Here is an 18,017-nt window from a genome sequence, read left to right as displayed (position 1 = left end):
ATGAGAAATCAAATGGAAATATATTTCCCTTCATTGAAATTCTTACAATAAATATTCTTACCGACTTACCAAGTTCGTCGTTACACTGTACCGACCCTGTACCGTCTCTTTGCAGTTCAACGAGGCGCCGAGATAATTCCTGCCACCTCAAAACAGCTGATTCCTTCCTTACCGATTCCTGATATTACATTTAAACGAAAAATAAATACTTCTTATTAATAATTAGATGTCATCAGAATGTTACGTTAAAAAATGTCACATTGTATTTCTAAAGTCTACCGATCTATTTCAGCCACACTTTAAATAATAACAGAATTATAAAGAATACCAGATGAATTCCTATGTAAAAATTGCTTTATAAAATAAAAGAATCGGCGTCATTATACAGCGGTATTATTTGGTAAACATGTTTTTCCTCTACTGCAAATATCCCCTGGCCATGTCCAAAGCATTAAAAGCCTCTATAGACGTTCTTTAACTTGATTAATGAAGAATTGTGCGCCTTTTCCTCTATGCCGTAGCAGAATCGACACAAGTAGGACAATCGCCGGCTGACGAAGCGAAATACCCGTCGATGCAATATTGCTCCGAAATTAATCGACGTACCGACTCGATCGCGAACGGCATTCTCAATGTATTTTTCGAAGTCCTTCCATTATGAAACCTGATCGTAGTAGTCAAGAAATTCGGTAACCGCCCGTGAAAACAATGCTCTCGGCCACCCTTAATATCGTATGAATTTGGATTATTGCGGGTAAAAAAAAATGAGTCTGTGGTTATTAATTATTTTATTCGGGTGGTGGGTCTGTCGCTGGTGGAGAGTGAAACGAAAATTCAGGAAGTATTTGGATAAAATACCGGGACCCCCTGCGTTGCCCATCTTGGGGAACACTATTCAACTCTACGTAGATCATGACGGTGAGTGCAGTTAGAATAAACATTTCGAAATATTATCAGGTAATCTTCACTCCCAAAAGTTGATAAGATTTTTTGTGTACTATTTCAAACAAGTCAAATCGATAAAAATAGTATACGCAATTGTATCATACTATTGTCAGGCCTTTAAATAGTTCGATATATTCTTCGGGCCTTTCCGGAAAAATGTAGAGATGTAATTTAGAGATTGGACGTGTTTTTTCAGAACTATTTCGACGATTAACGGCCATGCGATTGTTATGGGGACATCGAGATGGAATTAATAAAGCTTGGCTGGGCCAAAGGCCTTATGTCTTCGTTAGTAAAGCTTCCACCGTGGAACCGATACTTGGAAGTAATCAACATATTAATAAAAGCTCGGACTATCGTTACCTCCGACCTTGGCTCGGCTCAGGATTACTTACTGGCTACGGTATACGTTTATATCTTTACATTTAATCAAAATCACTCAGATATCTCCAAGACCTTAAAAATTGATCTGCGATCTAACTCAACTTTTAATTTAAAAAATTCTGATCTATTTTGACATATTGTAATGCTTTCAAATACATTTTGAAATATATTATCCCGAGGATATAATTAATTATCAAATCTACAAGTAATTAGTGGATTCCCCGTAAAAGTTATAACGTTAATATGACCGGTTAAAAATGGTACAGGTAACAAGTGGTACACTAGAAGGAAGATCCTTACGCCAACTTTTCACTTCAAAATTCTGGAAGACTTTGTCGAAATTTTCGGAGAACAGACCGAGATTTTAGTGGACAAAATGTCGACTAAATTGGGAAAAGAGTCTTTCAATATATTCCCATTCGTGACGCTATGCACGCTGGACATTATTTGCGGTAAGGTGCTTCTGATAATCTGTACCTTTATTTTACAAGCTAACTTTCAGATTGCCTTTAGAAACTGCTATGGGTCGTCAGGTGTTCGCGCAAAACGATTGCGATAGCATTTACGTTCGCGCCGTGTACGAGTAAGTCGATTTATTCTCTGGAAAACATTTAATAATGTTTAGAATATTTCGAACCTAAAAGGGAACATTCTCAGACAAATGTAGAAATATTTTCAGCATTGGACGGATCATACAAACCAGACAGACGACTCTGTGGTACCAACCAGATCTTCTGTTTCGACTGTCCCCTCTGTATCGGAAACACCAGGAGTGCATTAGAATTTTGCATGGCTTTTCTAAAAAGGTTCTTGAATATCTTTTAAATACATAATTATCACAGGAATACGTTAGAAGAAACGCCCGTTCTTATAAAGAAATGGATATTAATGTTAAAAATTATTATGAAACAGGTGATATCCGAGAGAAGACTGGAAATCAAGGATGAGTGTAAGAACAACAATGTCGTCGAAGGTGATTTAGAAAAATTAGTATGGTGTTTTTCCGATGACTTTTTCTTTTTCATTTGTTTTAATAATAGGATTCTAATATTTTATTGTTAAAGCAGAAAGGAAGAAGAAACTAGCCTTTCTGGATCTACTAATCGAAGCATCCCAAGGTGGATCCATTCTTTCGGATGAAGACATACGCGAGGAGGTCGATACATTCATGTTTGAGGTTGGTTATAAACAACGTGAAAATTCTGTTTTTAAAATAACTAACGCTACGTCTGGAAGGAAAGAGTAAATAGGCATTAAGTAAGCATTTTTATTTACCAAAATGACATTACAGGGCCACGACACCACCTCGTCAGCAGTCTGTTGGACACTCTTTCTCTTGGGATGTCACCAAGAGTATCAGGTAAAGAGGCTTTTCATTATTTACTCGACCCAAACCAAGATCTAATCGAAAATGAATCCAACAGAACAAAGTTGTGGAAGAATTGGTAACGATCTTCGGCTATCCAAGTAATAATAACGACCGCCGTTGTACTCTACGAGACTTGAAGGAGATGAAATATTTGGAGAGGTGTATCAAGGAGTCTCTGAGATTGTACCCTAGCGTTCCCTTTCTTGCACGAAGAATCGCAAAAGATGTACAAATAGGTGAATCCTTAATCGAATTGAGAGATCTCTGAATTTCCTGAAAATCACTCTAGCCTCATATGTTCATTTTCAAGGAAAATATCTTGTTCCCGAAGGCACGACGGCGATGGTAATTGTGCCAATGCTACATCGGGATCCAAAAGTTTTCCCAAAACCAGAAGTATTCGATCCAGATCGGTTTTTGGTTGAAAATTGTATCGGCCGACATCCATACGCTTATATACCATTCAGTGCCGGTCCGAGAAATTGCATAGGTATGAAATCGATATATAATAATGTGATGTTAAATCTGTACTCATTTGTTTGCAATACTTCGTTCTACACGAGTGCTAATGAAAACTTGAAACGTGAAACATATATACAAAAGGAAATGTCTTTGCAGGGCAGAAATTCGCGTTACTAGAAGAAAAGGCAATTATCTCTGGGATATTACGAAAGTACAGAATCGAAGCGGCTGAACGTCGAGAGGATGTATGCGTTACAGGGGAACTCGTCCTGAGAGCAAAAGGTGGCCTCCACATCAGAATATCGCCTCGAAAATTTTAAAATCCAGTACACTTATCCAACGCAGCGACTTGTATCAAGTCCTGAATACGCATCTAAGCTATCAACACTCATTTGCCTAGAAGTTTGATGTTTGTGCAGTACTGAATTTCCAGATTTTTAAAAATTAAAGTGAGCAGAGTAACACGGAAAATGTGCGTCAAAGAATAATTAAATTCAGAGATGGCAAAATAGCACATGCACCTCGGTGAAACATTCCGAAATCCTTTTACTTCAAAAATAAAGTATCTATGACCCCACATTTCTAATATCCGCGCATTACAGACATCCATTGCAGAATTAATTTATTTGCGGCAAGCAGCAAGCGAAACGAGTGAAAAGGTAGCTTAATATCTACCTTTATGCTCCATCAAATTTCTTATAAATCCATGAGGAAGAACTTGTTTGTAACTTTGGGTATCAGCGTGGCGTGGGAAGAAGAAGACATACTTCAGGGTGTATGCATTAGATAGCTCTGTAAAAAGTATTCAAGTTCCCAGAGAGCGCGCTAGATGTCACTGACGAATGTTTGTCACATATAAGTTGCGAGCACTCACTTCTTAGAACATAGTTTTCACCTGCATCGTTCAGGTTCTACATTCACCTGTACTTTGATCTTAGCTCAGGGAGCGCAAATACGGAAGCTCTAACTTTCATTAAAACTCACGAAATCACAAAGACAATCATCCTTTCAGGCTCCCAAAGTGTATTTAAAACACTCACGGGAATTGATAAAAAGGGGGACTACGAAAGCAGCATATACGAAATCAAAGAAACGATTGCACAACTACAAACTTCCAACCAAACCATATTAATGTGAATCCCTAATCCCATAGGTATCACAAGCAATGAGAGGGCTGATACTCTAGCGAAAACAGCAAAAGACAAAACAACAATAGATTATGACAAAATACGATATCACCACTCATACCCAGAATTTAAAAAAGAAATGCAGAAAGAAGGTTGGAAACAATTAGTGGAGTTAGACAGAGTGAAAAGAGTTAAGTATTTCGAAGACCACAAAAAAGAAACGCATATATCATGGTTCCACAATTCCAGACTGACAAGAGACACAATAATTTTTATTAATTGATTAAAGTCTAATCACACCCGTACCAACGCTCATTTATTTAGGAAAAATATAATAGCATCCTCGCAATGTCAATGCCCCACGCAAGATCCAAATCATCTATTCTTCCACTGCTCAAACACACAGGAAGAAACAAATGAAGTAATCCTCAAATTATGCAAACTAGCTCCAGATATAACAATGGATATAAGACAAATTATCAAAACAGGCAATGGAAAAATCTTCAAAATTTTAAACGCAACAGCCAAAAAGCACACATAGAAATGTAACAGTCGGTAAAGATACTTAATTGCCAACTCAACCACCAAAAGAAACCAGAAATTAACTGAACAGGGCTCTTAGCCCCGTTAGAAATTAAGTTGGCATCCATAGAGTCTGCGCGGTGAAGACTCTAGAGCCATAAGCAATAACCAACCAACCAACCATCTCACCTGTAAATCAAATTGAGAGGTGCATACAGGTGCATTTTTTATTTTAGCGTCCTCGCATTTCTTATTTACGCATGCGCTCAAATTGTTTTCTAGTAGTTATTCTTTTTAGGTTTTCAAACGATAGCGTACTCAATATGTTGATTGTTGTGAAATCTGGCAGCTGAGACTTGATAGAATAATGGCGTATTCAGTTAATATTTCCGTAGAGGCGCCGATTGAGAATCAGATTCAGGAGATTACTTATGATGGACAGGAAATTTATCAAGCGTAAGTAATATCCACATATTTTATAAAACTTAATCGGTTTTATCGGATATTGTGATCAGTCAAATGTTACACCTAGTGTTTACGTTTTAACCTAAAAATTGCATACCAATAATGAAATTTGAATACTACATTCATTTCGGTGAACTTATATTAATTGCTGAATGTCAGATATATTTCGAATAACTATTTATAGCATTTTGTGTTCTACAGACCTCTTACTTTGTCCGAAAACTTGGCCAAAATCGCTCAGAAGATTGACTTTAGTAAAGCAAATGGAGATGACGTTAAGACCGAGCAAGTTGAAAATGGTGAAAAAAGTGAGGAAGAAGCAAAAGATCCTGCATCCTTCCAGTCTTCATTATGGCCTTGGGATAGTGTTAGAAATAAATTAAGGTCAGAAACAAATTCCTTTCTGCAATTTCATATATAGCTAGGCACATTAGAAATTATGAAATCAATTCAAATTAGTATCAATTAAGAATGTTTTATTCGATGATAATATGACTGTTATAACCATATTAAAAATAACAACTTTGCCTTTCAGAAATGCATTAACAGAAGTTTGTGTATTAGCTGATGTTCTTGCTGTAGCGAAAGAGAAAAGGTACATGGTTTTAGATCCAGTACCACAAGAGCCCGCCGAAGTAAAACCCATGGTTCAAGTGTATGCTAGGAAAAAAGCATTGGCTGGAGCTGCGTCAGTTCTAATTATGGGAGCTGACAGATTAAAAAATTGTCAAAATGAACTAGCTAGAAATCGTTCAACACCTGACTTTCATATTGAATTGTTACGTCTTAGACAAAACTGGCGCCTTAAAAAGGTATCAAATTCCATTATTGGAGATCTTAGTTATCGCACAGGTAAAAAAAAATTTTTTTTATATCTTCTATTGTAATTTAATGTTTAGTAAGTAAAATGAAATTCAATTTTAATGACAGCTGGATCAAAATACACACAAACTGGAATGTTTGAAGTTACGAAAGCAGAAGAAGAAGAAAAACCTAACAGTAGTCCTCCAGCTTCTCCAAATCCCAATGTTACTACACCTGGCCAGTCTCATGGACCTTCAAATTCCAAGTCCTCTGCACTACGAGTAACGATTCCCAGTGAATTACAAGGTGTTGCGTATATTGAGGTGCTTTGTCAAAAAGGTATTTTTATTAGAATGTATTTGTAACTCGTCATACTTTGCAAAATATATTGAAAACTTACACCGATTGTGTATTTCAGATCAAGAAGATTTATGTAGTGCAAACATCAGTTTATTAAATAGCAGTGCAAACAGCTCAAATACAGATATGCACTGGCAACAGAAATTGGAGGCAGCTCAGAATGTTTTATTTTGTAAAGAATTATTTAGTCAATTAGCAAGAGAAGCCGTACACTTACGTGCACCTATACCTCATATGGTTGTTGGAAATCAAATAATGGCAACGGTACATATCATCTATTATTATACTACTTTTGTAATTGCCATCACAACAATAAATGAATGTGATATTTTTCGAACAGGTACTTCCAGGGATTCAACTCATTATAGGTTTGTGCCATAGCACAGGCAATGATAAAAAACCTGCAGCTCCACCGCCTCATAAAACTGATCACGATCATGTTTTGGAACATTCTTTGCATCAACTGTTACGAGAAGTGCATCATAAAAATACTCATCATCCATTCCCACATCCTTCATCTGGTCCTCTTGGACCAAGTAAACGGAGATGTCTGGCTGGTCCTACTGCAGCAGATCGTTATGAATTAATTGAAATGACCAAAAGTCAGACATTACTTGAGCAAATTATTCAACAAGCACAGCATTTCTTTATGAGATTGCGAACTGAATATGTGTTGGACACTATAGCTAAAGAGGTCAAAGACCCCTTAATTGTATCGCACTGGAATGCTCTAAATTCGCCAACGCAATCTTGTGTGAAGATTAATATATTAACACATGGTTATGATACAGTATGCCGAACATCTTTGGTGGTTCATGTAGGAGAAAAATCGCTAAAATGTGTTTGTCGAGATGGCCGGGTTATGCACATGAGCTACGAACCACAGGAATTAAGGGACCTGATTTTTTGTCAGGTGTGTTCTATTAATTCATCTATTTTATCTTCTCATGGGGTGTATAAAGAAAGCAAAGTTTGATTTAATACTAGGGATATATTCTGCTTTTTTATAGAGGGAGAAAGAGAAAGAGAAAATGTAGTACACTATATTTTAAGCATTTAATTTGTTATCGATTTTTTCAGATTTATCAACACCAAATTAGTGCAGTTCAAGCCTTGGCCAAATGCATGGGTTGGCAATTCCTAGCTAATAGTTCGCATCTTGGTCTGGGGGCAGTGGAACCACTAGGTAATGCAAGCAGCTGCATCTTGGCGTCACCTATCGGCGACAGGTAATTGTATAATCACTTTTTACTTTTATTTCCATATGAATGATTAACGGATCCACTATACAATTTAAAATGAAACTACCTCTACTATTCATATCTAATATTTGATACATATGACATACATCATTGCAAAATAGACTAAAATGTAATGAATACTTTATGTTCCTATCATGTTCATAGAATGATAGCAGTAAGATGTGAACCACAGACCGGAGTACAAGTGGCCATCGCCCATTCTCCTAGGAAAGACTTTTTCCCTGGACAATTAGTACGTGAAAGGAAATGGGAAAATTTAGGTGGTTCTTTCAAAGAGGTTCGATGGGATAAGATGGAGGGTAAGAACTTCCTTAACAAGATGGAACTTCTAATGGCCTCTTTGACGAGCTCATAAATAAGTTTTCTCTCATAAGTCTGGCTGTTACACAGAGTGTCGATTCAGACAAGGAATTTATTGAAATTGTTTATTTTGTTTACACATACGAACTCTGTTTATCGTGAAATACCTAATCGATTTAAAACTAGAGAGATATAAGTTGAAGAAGCGATTACAACCGGTACCTCTGAAAGCCACAGACTTAGCCTGTACATTACAAGTTAAATGATGTAATTTATAAGTTTGTAGAAGGTATTTGATGAGATGTTGCATCTCTATAGATTGCAATAATTAAAAGATGATGTAATTATTCATAAGCTTAAATTATTACCATTTTCTATGCATATGTTCTTTACAAAAACAGATATTCGGGAACAATGAAATTTCAATAAATTACATTAAAGATATATCGCCGATACAAAAATGTTAATGTTCGTAAAAAACAGATTTTAACAAGTGGGCGACACTCGGTGTACTAAGTCCTGGCTATTTGCTCCGTATCATCTGCATAAGGCAACATTAAAATCTTTTAATTCCTCACTTCTTCATCTACATCTGTAACTTAACTCTAACTTAATTTCCAATGGAGCCAAGTTCCATGACAAAATTCACTCCGATATAAAAAGTAAGCAGAGTAAATAGGAAATACCAGTTAACAAAGGTGGCTATTAAAGAAATCTTAATGCCATTCTTTTGTGCATACAAAGCAGAGAGCACAAGCAGTACACTATATTGATGCGCCAGCATATATTTATTTTCTTTTTTCAAAATAGAATATAACATGGAGAGACCATTTTGTCACAGCACATAAAAAAGAATCAAAAAGCGCTATATTTTTACACGATTAATGAAAAGAGAATATAGTTTACATACTAAGGTTTTTTAATCGGCAGTAATTTACTAATCTAAGTGAACAGTGTAATTTTCGTAAAAAAGGCTTTTATTTTATTACTTTTTAAATGCAATTATATATTTTTTTACCTGTATCAAGGTTAACGATAGTTCGTTTTTAATATGTAAGTCACAAAATGATTTGCAAAATCTATATTTCATCTAGTAATCATCTAGACTAAATTCGTCAACGCATCTTGACATCTGGTACAAAAAGTAATTAACAATTCCTTAGAAGTTAGTGTCCACTTTGTGATTCGTTCTGATGGTCAGAGTTTAATTTAAATTCAGGCTTAAAAGTAGCAGGTCTAGCGACTAACCATGTCATTATGAAAATGTATCATAACGCTTAATAGTTATTACATTGTGTACATCCATATGTATTATACACATTTTTTATTGTTTATCGACAATACATTTAGGATTTTTCGGTAGGAAATTTTTTGCGCACTTATCCAACTATGTATTTGGCTTTGTCGTAGCAAACTCTCTGCTTGAACGAGTTTGTTTAATTTATCAGAGATTAGTTTTAATATTGTAGTAGCATGATTAGCGATTACAAAAAAGAACTGGTAATAATTAAAGGTAACATTTTAAAGAAATTAGGTCTTACAAAGATACTTTGCCTCCACTTGAAGTTTAAGCTAAATTTAAGTACAAGGTTCCTCGATGATGATCCTGCCTACTGAAAGGCTGTGATTATAAATGTCAAGTTAAAAAAAGCTCCATGTAATAATTAAACAGACTTCATTTGCTTGAGCTTAATTTAAATTTTAAGTGGAAACATCGCGAATGATTAAAGAGTATAGAATGTGGAATACCCGAAACATACCTAGTAGTTATCATAAGGTACTTACTATTAATAAAATATTAAACACATTTAAGATATTTTTCAAAAGAAGACGCATTTTTGATACAAATTTAAGAAAGAACTGTTTTTGCAATAACGAACTCGTTTTTAACTGCACTATATTGAAAATTATGTTGAGCCTTAGAAAAATCTATATTATTTACGCAATTATTATTAACCCTTTGTACTCAAGGACTTTGCCATTCTAGTTGCCAGTGGTGACTGAGAGTCACCTCTTGAGTGCGAAGGGTTAAAGGTATCAGAAATTGTTAATATTATGTTCAATGAATTTCATCAAATGACCAGGAGAGACGCTGACATTGTGCATGTTTTATGCAAACAATAGTGATTATTATCAATACAAGAAACTCCAACATAACTTATTTTTCTTGTTCCTGGCATTCAGGATTTATCAATGTGAGCCTGACCATTGGATAATACAAAGGCCACTGGTTTTGGACTTTACTTCCAACTGCTTAATATTTTCGTTTTATAATTTCTTGACTGCTTGAAATTGATCACTTCTAACTAATATAGTCACGAAGTGAAGATACAGCCACACCAGCGATCTTACAATTTCACTGTACCCTTCTAGCAGCGAATATAAATAGTGTTGTTCAGTGCCATTACATTATATTGTATTAAGTCGATTTTCATTTCCTTATAAAACAATGAGCTATATTTCTCGCTTTTCCCCCCGCGATATTGAAGGCCATTGCACCAGTAAGTACCAGAACTATGTATGCAGACAGAATACTGGCTGCATAAGCCTCATATCTATTGAGTAACGTCATGCAAGAGACAAAAAGGTGCGAACAAACTACCCAAGCTATCTGAATCCATTTTTTATGGTCCAAGGCAGAAAAGAACACGACTCCCCAAAATGTATGAAGCAATATAAAACATAATGTGGTAGTTGCCGATATTATGAAGAAATACTCCGTTCCTTGCCTAAGACCCATTGTTCCTGGTCCTACTGCATCTGCGAGAACATTTACCAACGCAAAAGCACCGCTCATGAATCCAAATCCCATACCACAAACATATGCAAAGGTATGCCTGCTGTCTGCAACATGCACTGTGGTAACCTTTTCTAATCCTTTTTCGGCTTTCCGAAGTAACCAGTATAGTAAATATCTGCAAGAAGAATATTTGAGTATAATTTCTGAAAATAATCATTGTTTATATTTAGCAATTACAAAAACAGAGTAATCCTATACGATCAATGTAATACTTAAAGTAAGATGAAATGGAAAAGTAACGATTATCAATTTTGTCGAAGCTTCTTATCACTTAATTATATTGCCTATCATATAAGATAAAACTATTGAAACAACTGCCATTTTGTCTCCCTTATATACATGTTAATGGTTACTTTGAATTGCAATGCAACAGATTATTGTGTATTACCTGAATGCTTCCTGGAAGAGCACCGAATACACCAAGCCGAACGCAAGGTGATTCCGCAGAGGGACAACGGCATACCAGAGCGCAGATGAGAAAAGTAACGACAGGAGCCAGAAGAATGCACTGGCTATTAGTATAATAATCCTAATGGGCTCTGCAGCAACAGTGAAGGTAAACATCGCCAGGGGTGGCCCAAACGCCAGAAAAGCACATCCGAAAAAATCCATGACAGTCATTTTGACTTCCTTGAACAGTAGTGAAAATGATTTTCCGATTCTCAGCCGGAAATTAATTCAGCGTTACGTGACGCTATTGAACTCCTCGTACGATCTTCCCACGGAACGGATTACGATTTTAAATACAGTCATTTATATCCACAAAGACTGGCAGATTATCACTAATTATTCCATTAATAAGTTACTGTTGATTACTGTAAAACCAGCAAGATCAACGAAATGCACGCCGTCCATCTAATGATAGATTCTGGCGACATGTTCGCCATCTACGACACCTGAACTGAACTGTAATTGCAAAATTGCTTATTTGATAAAGTAGAAATCAGTACGTACCTTAGACTATATATATCTAGACTTCGTATTGGACCTCCCACTCCCAGATTTTCAGTAAGCAGAATGGCTTTAAAAGCTTTAATTTAATATGTTGGGTTTGGCTATTTTTTTCTGTGTCGCTTTGTGAGGATTGACGGAGAAGAGACGGCAGACGATCATTTCGATTATATTTTGTCGATTCTACATTGAAATGGATTTTTGCCTACTTAGTGATATGAAAAATACCAGTTCAGCCAATTTAACGAGATCTATCTACCATTAATATTCTTGACTTTTAGTAACTTATTCGCTGTCTAATCTCAGACTTCCTGGATTTTTTTAATGTTCTATTTTGCCTGTTCTTTTGTGCCCCTTTCCAGATTTAGGTGGATCACAACAGGATCCATTTTTTTTTTAAGTCATCATGGATTCATTGCCGCAGATCTTTCTGGACTTGTTGGTAAGTGATGTTAAAAGATGTTAAACGACGTTTGTTATCACAGAGATGAGTTGGGATCAGAGATGAGAAGGATCCCTGAATTGGGCCGCCATTGGGGGGGTATCAGGGGGCAAGTGCGTTAGCCGTCCACATCCTCCACCAGGGAACAGCACAGGACGCGATCACGGAACCCTGCCCGTGAACAGAGTGAAATCTACCGAAATCGTTTCATCGGGAAATCGCTGATTCTTAAGACTGCATGAAATAACGTATTGCAATTTTAAGAAACTTTGTTATTATATTGTCAAATCCCCCATTGTCAGGTCAAAAATGACGTCATATGTAAGATAGAACCTACGTGACAAAAGATGAATACGGAGATATTTCTTGTCTATGCCTTAAACAAACACTCATATTTGTTTTGACATACGATTTGCACGATAAAACAAGACTCAAGACAATGGACGTAGTGGATACAACAATGGAAACCTCAAATCCTTACAACATGAAAAATTATTACATCGGTTTAGGGTTAGCAATCAGCTCAAGCGGTTTTATAGGTTAGTATCAGTCCGTTTGGTAGACTTATGTCAAATCACTCGAGAAATTACTACTTCGACAATAGCACATAATTTAAAATTACTAGCATTGTGAAACTCCTTTTCAAACACCTCTAAGAGAATGACATTTATATGCCCGTAAAGCATACTTGGTAAAGCATAACTGGTACATTTTGGAAGTAATTTACTTTCTCTTTTTTAATTTTGCAATAGTTTAGTTATATTTCATCTTTCCTTCCAAACATTTGTGTACACCTGCTCCGTGTAATTATTTATACCATTGTTTCAGGAGCTAGTTTTATTATTAAGAAAAAAGCACTTATCAGATTAGAGCGGTATGGAATTCGTGCCGGTGCTGGTGGTTTCGGTTATTTAAGACAATGGATTTGGTGGGCTGGCTTATTATCCAGTAAGTTTACTTACATTTCCTGGAGCTTAGTAAAGTTTAATTAATGAGTGTAAAAATGATAATATTTTAGTGGGAATTGGGGAAGCAGCAAACTTTGCTGCTTATGCATTTGCTCCCGCTTCTTTAGTTACACCTTTGGGTGCATTAAGTGTCTTAGTAGCGGCAATTTTAGCATCTAAATTCCTCAACGAGAAATTGAATTTACTTGGAAAAGTAAGAAATCCCAACATTTTCAAAACTTAGGTAATCCATCATTTTCTCATTTACTCAATAATCTTATGAAATTTATTTCAGATTGGGTGTTTTCTGTGTATCTTAGGTTCGACTATGATTGTAATACATTCGCCAAAAGAAGAAGAAGTAGAAAACTTAAAGGAGCTATTGATAAAATTAAAAGATCCTGGATTTATTAGTTACGTTTTTTTCATTATAACCGGTAGCTTATCTATAATTTTTCATTTTGGACCGCTCTATGGAAAGCAGTATATTGTTGTCTATATACTTCTTTGTTCCAGCATTGGTTCGTTAACTGTAATGAGTTGCAAAGGTCTTGGTTTAGCTCTGAAAGAAACTTTTTATGGTGTCAACAATGAAATGGGCAACTGGCTGACATGGGCGTTTCTATTCACTATTATTGTTTGCATCATGATTCAAATGAATTATTTAAACAAATCCTTAGACCTATTCAATACTGGAATTGTGACTCCTACCTATTATGTCTTTTTTACCACACTTGTAATAATAGCTTCGGTGATACTCTTTCGAGAGTGGCGACATATGACTGCTGAAGACATTATAGGCTCATTGTATGGATTCTTTACGATCATCACTGGTATATTTCTTCTTAACGCCTTCAGGGACATTGATATTAGCTATAACAATATTAAACAAATATTCAATCCCAAGAGACACATAGTAGGGAGTCACAATTCAAGGTGGAATTCCAGAGATGATGAAGGGTTACTAACTAGATCAGAGTCCGATCAAGAACACGGGTATGGAAGCCCAGGAATTACTCGAACAATATGACGCATGGAGTAATGTATAAATGTATATGAACGAATATGTGTACATAGTCAGGAGTATGATAAAAGAATGTATAATTAATGTATAGTAGTTTGCGTAAAAAGATATTTGCATATAAATTGTTTAAAAAAGAAATCTATAACATAAGATTCTCAATTTGGGAATACAACATTCTAACATGGCTTCATGAGCAAGAACGGTGGGAACCATTGATCTAATCTGTATTAACCTTTTGGCTACTAAGAGCGCCTAAAGGCGTCCGACGTTTGGTCCAATATTGCCTGCACGGTCAGACGAATTTCGCTCATACGAGTATGTCAAAATGGCTCCGTGTTCAAAGGTTAATAATAAGTTTGCACTGACGCTATTTTAATTATAACTTGAACAAAAGTAGAAACTTGTAGTAGAAGCTTTATGAATTTTAAAATGTAGAAAATTATTTATAAAATGTCTATTTATGATATTTAATAAAAAGCAGCTTTAAGGATTCAACAAAATGATAACTACACCGATGCGTCACGTCAAAACCAAGGAAATCCTATGTAATTTCATAAATTTTACCATTTGCCATCAATAATATTTATTGACACGAAATTGTATACAGCTGCTCATCTAAGAACTATATTTTCTGTTAATTTCAGAACTTACGCACACAAAATAGATCACGCTTCTGAAATTCTGTTTTATCAAAGTGAGTATAAAAAACAGCGTTTTTTCATATGTACCGAGCAACAGTCTAGTATTTATAAAGATGTTTAAAATGCTGTAGAATATACTTGTTAACAGATACTCAAAGCTATAATAAACTATAGTATATAACTGATTTAAATAACTCATATACATGTTTCAACAATAAATGGTAAATAAACAAGATTTTAAGAAATGTATGGATATTTTATTCGGAATCAAACCAAATTAGTTTACTAAATTATTTTTTTTTGTCAATAACTAAAAAAGCATTATACATGTTATGTATATATAATACATAGATATTTAAGTGCTAAAATGTATATAAAGTAGTGTACACATTTATTTGAAATAACTATAATTTGTTACAAGCAATCGGTAAAATACTATTTCGGTATCATCTAACATATTGTCGTTCAGTGATGATAAATGTTTTAATACATTTTACTGGCTAAATTGACCCGGTAATTACCAATGCGAATAATGAATACAAGCGTATGCAAATAATTAATTAAATAAAAATTCATTTCAGGAATATAAACTTCTCATTCGAATGTTTGAAATCATGAATATACATGAAGAAACGAATATCAATTTTGAATTAAAATGCAAGTCGTAACCCAAGACAGGTACACGCATGCGCAGTCGGAAAAATAGCTCCGTTCAATATGGCGTTTAGTCTGGCTGCATTTTCTTATATAGCAGCATTAATAATCGACGCATTTTTGATATTTTTCTCAATTTTTCAAGTATGTTAAATTTACTTGAGCAATTTTTATCCTCACTCAAGTTGCAATAGCCAGTTCCAATTTACTGAAACCCCCTACGAAGTCACATAACCTCGTAGATCGTGACACCAAAGTTTTATTAATTCGTCATTTTTTATAACATGTTTACGTAGCGCAATGTTTATATTTTGTATATCCGAATTCTATTTTTCATTCTAATTTAACCTAAAATCATTTTATTGGTGTATTGTTTTCAGATAATTTGCTTCGATGAATTGAAGACAGAATACAAAGATCCTATCGATCAATGTAATAGTTTAAACCCAGTAAGTATAATTCATTTTTGTCGATAGATTTAATTGGCGTAGATTGTCAGAGTACGTGCCATTTACTGCTGCCTTGAATTTCATTGGACATACCATGCCTTAACAGTCATTAAATAACATTAATATGATTTATTAATTGTTAATTAACAGAAGTATTTTGTATGTGCATTATCTTAATTTATTTAATCCCTTAAGTGAAAATTCATGTTTAGGATGTGGACCTTATTGGTGTACTATAAAGAAAGTACAATGTGACATTTATGTTTCAGTTAGTTCTTCCAGAGTATGGGTTACACATCTTTTTTAACATACTGTTCCTAATTAGTGGAGAATGGTTATCTTTATGCCTCAACATCCCTCTTATTGCATACCATATAAACAGATATTTGAACAGGCCAGTGATGACGAGTGCTGGTTTATATGACCCTACCAGTATAATGAATGCCAATGATTTAACAAAGTGTTATCGAGAAGGATGGGTTAAGTTGGCATTTTATCTCCTTTCATTCTTCTATTACCTCTATGGGTAAGTTTTATTTTATTCAGTCAATCATTTTATTAATTCATGATATGAATATCTTATTATAATAAAGGGTTTACCGTTCTCACACATAATTAACGTTACCAGTGACTGACAAGTTAACATTATTTCAATTTTTCATTATTTATTTTCATTTCATTCCATTTTAGAAAGATAATTAAATAGTAGTTTCACTTGTGAATAAAATATTCATTTATGTTCTTTGTACAGTAATAATGAATTACTTGGACAACAAATGGTTTCCGTAAAGGTCCATTTATTTAAAAAATTCTATATCTTTTATTTATTATATATCATAAAGAATCTCTAATGAATCACATTATTTAGAAATTGGTCAAATATTTTTCAGCTGTAACGTGTTGAATTCATTTTTTTTGTTGCAGAATGATCACTTCCTTGATCCATTAAAGGAATGTAGCTCCTATGTATAATGACTGTCAACCATAAACAATTTAATCCTTATGATGGATTAAATGGGTCATTATTGATGCAGATGAACAGTGGTCAATGTCACTGTCTGCAGTGACCATTTCTGTATAAACGTCATAAGCGATGAATCGTGTAAACATAAATATAATAGAAATTTTTGTTTTCTAAATAGTTTAATGTTTCATGTCTCCTTAAGTTGAAAATTCGTTTACAATATTTGAACCCTCGAAATTTAAATTAACTTGAATGCAGGGTATCAGTATTTTTCGTGATATCGGTAAATCCCAGTAATATCTGACATAAGTCAAGTGAGAAAAACACAAGCGATAGTTTCATAATACCAATATCGAATGAAATAATACGTGTACATGATAGAATTGAATATTTAACAATTCAATGAAATTGCAAACACAAATTTTAGTAATAAAACATACCTTTCTTATAATTCAATACATTTTCAAAGAATTCCACCAGGATACGAGTTATCATACTGTGTTTAATAAACAGATATTGAACTATCTGCCAGTCAATATTACTTGATACATTTCATGTAACTTTTTAGTAAACAGCAAATCAATTATTAATTTAATTTATACTACTCTGCCGACTTGTGAATACTAACTCGTATCTTCGAACGTGTGCGTTTTAAGTTTTAACCCTAGTCAACACGTGTAGATTTTAAAATAACTCGACTTTAGTCGTTGCAACGCTATGAAAACTGTACATTTCGTATTTTCATACAATAAAAACTATAGTACAAGAGGATATTATTATTCACTCTGTTTATTTTTCGCCGCGAAAATATTTTGCATCTCCATTTTCTTTTATTCGACTAGATTTGAATGTATATAACAGATAAATGGCTCCAACGTTCATTTGATTTGATGACAGACAACTAATGTATGTACAAATATGCTGTATATTTAATGGATTAAGATATAACTTATTAATAACTTATATGTATGTACCTAAATACAGTAAATGTATTTATAACTACTGTAATTACTTTTTGAATCATCGAATTTACAACTGTTTTATAGAAAATGTATACAAAAATTATAAAGCTGCTGTTTGTATATAGACTCTCAATTAGAATTTAATATCAATATGATACATGCAAATCACAATACTTCGAGGTA

At 34.4% G+C, this 18,017-nt stretch overlaps 5 protein-coding genes across 10 annotated transcripts; 4 read left to right on the top strand and 1 right to left on the bottom strand.

The window, feature by feature from the left end:
* The first annotated feature begins 656 nt into the window (after positions 1-656).
* On the top strand, positions 657-3,635 carry LOC105702934 (cytochrome P450 4c3). Its single transcript, XM_023432286.1, has 11 exons — positions 657-918; positions 1,142-1,348; positions 1,596-1,781; positions 1,843-1,912; positions 2,009-2,135; positions 2,242-2,302; positions 2,394-2,506; positions 2,621-2,689; positions 2,754-2,934; positions 3,009-3,188; positions 3,317-3,635. Exons 1-11 carry the CDS (start codon positions 765-767, stop codon positions 3,478-3,480), a joined length of 1,512 nt encoding a protein of 503 aa, XP_023288054.1. The 5' UTR covers positions 657-764; the 3' UTR covers positions 3,481-3,635.
* A 1,318-nt stretch (positions 3,636-4,953) lies between these two features.
* Positions 4,954-8,070, top strand: LOC105702935 (mediator of RNA polymerase II transcription subunit 17). Of its 3 annotated transcripts, none has more exons than XM_012430905.1 (9): positions 4,954-5,027; positions 5,108-5,265; positions 5,476-5,658; positions 5,810-6,126; positions 6,205-6,417; positions 6,497-6,702; positions 6,779-7,351; positions 7,519-7,667; positions 7,845-8,055. In XM_012430905.1, the coding sequence occupies exons 2-9, from the start codon at positions 5,177-5,179 to the stop codon at positions 8,053-8,055; spliced, it is 1,941 nt and encodes a 646-aa protein (XP_012286328.1). In that variant the 5' UTR covers positions 4,954-5,027; positions 5,108-5,176. The 3 variants fall into 3 exon arrangements, with proteins under 3 accessions (XP_012286328.1, XP_012286329.1, XP_012286330.1); XM_012430906.2 differs by having other exon boundaries at positions 4,958-5,017; XM_012430907.2 differs by lacking the exon at positions 4,954-5,027 and having other exon boundaries at positions 5,177-5,265; positions 7,845-8,070.
* A 24-nt stretch (positions 8,071-8,094) lies between these two features.
* LOC105702936 (gamma-secretase subunit Aph-1) lies at positions 8,095-11,659 on the bottom strand. Its single transcript, XM_012430908.1, has 2 exons — positions 11,189-11,659; positions 8,095-10,915 (listed from the first exon to the last, which is right to left on the bottom strand). The coding sequence occupies exons 1-2, from the start codon at positions 11,419-11,421 to the stop codon at positions 10,432-10,434; spliced, it is 717 nt and encodes a 238-aa protein (XP_012286331.1). The 5' UTR covers positions 11,422-11,659; the 3' UTR covers positions 8,095-10,431.
* A 621-nt stretch (positions 11,660-12,280) lies between these two features.
* LOC105702930 (magnesium transporter NIPA2) lies at positions 12,281-16,221 on the top strand. 4 transcript variants are annotated; one of them, XR_001104327.2, is made up of 7 exons: positions 12,281-12,732; positions 13,022-13,141; positions 13,212-13,354; positions 13,436-14,709; positions 14,809-14,858; positions 15,840-15,908; positions 16,178-16,221. XR_001104327.2 is itself a non-coding variant. In XM_012430891.2 (4 exons), the coding sequence occupies exons 1-4, from the start codon at positions 12,633-12,635 to the stop codon at positions 14,168-14,170; spliced, it is 1,098 nt and encodes a 365-aa protein (XP_012286314.1). In that variant the 5' UTR covers positions 12,281-12,632; the 3' UTR covers positions 14,171-15,050. The 4 variants fall into 4 exon arrangements, 1 of the variants encoding a protein (XP_012286314.1); XR_001104325.2 differs by having other exon boundaries at positions 13,436-14,858; XR_001104326.2 differs by lacking the exons at positions 15,840-15,908; positions 16,178-16,221 and having other exon boundaries at positions 14,809-15,050.
* Positions 15,486-17,398, top strand: LOC105702931 (protein cornichon). Its single transcript, XM_012430893.2, has 4 exons — positions 15,486-15,603; positions 15,840-15,908; positions 16,178-16,434; positions 16,833-17,398. Exons 1-4 carry the CDS (start codon positions 15,523-15,525, stop codon positions 16,855-16,857), a joined length of 432 nt encoding a protein of 143 aa, XP_012286316.1. The 5' UTR covers positions 15,486-15,522; the 3' UTR covers positions 16,858-17,398.
* Positions 17,399-18,017: the final 619 nt, after the last annotated feature.

Source organism: Orussus abietinus, unplaced genomic scaffold, assembly GCF_000612105.2.
Source record: "Orussus abietinus isolate OABI.00-Male unplaced genomic scaffold, Oabi_2.0 scaffold287, whole genome shotgun sequence".
NCBI classification, from domain to species: Eukaryota; Metazoa; Arthropoda; class Insecta; order Hymenoptera; family Orussidae; genus Orussus; species Orussus abietinus.
Note: the sequence above shows the minus strand (reverse complement) of the source record. Positions and strands in the feature narration are given on the sequence as shown.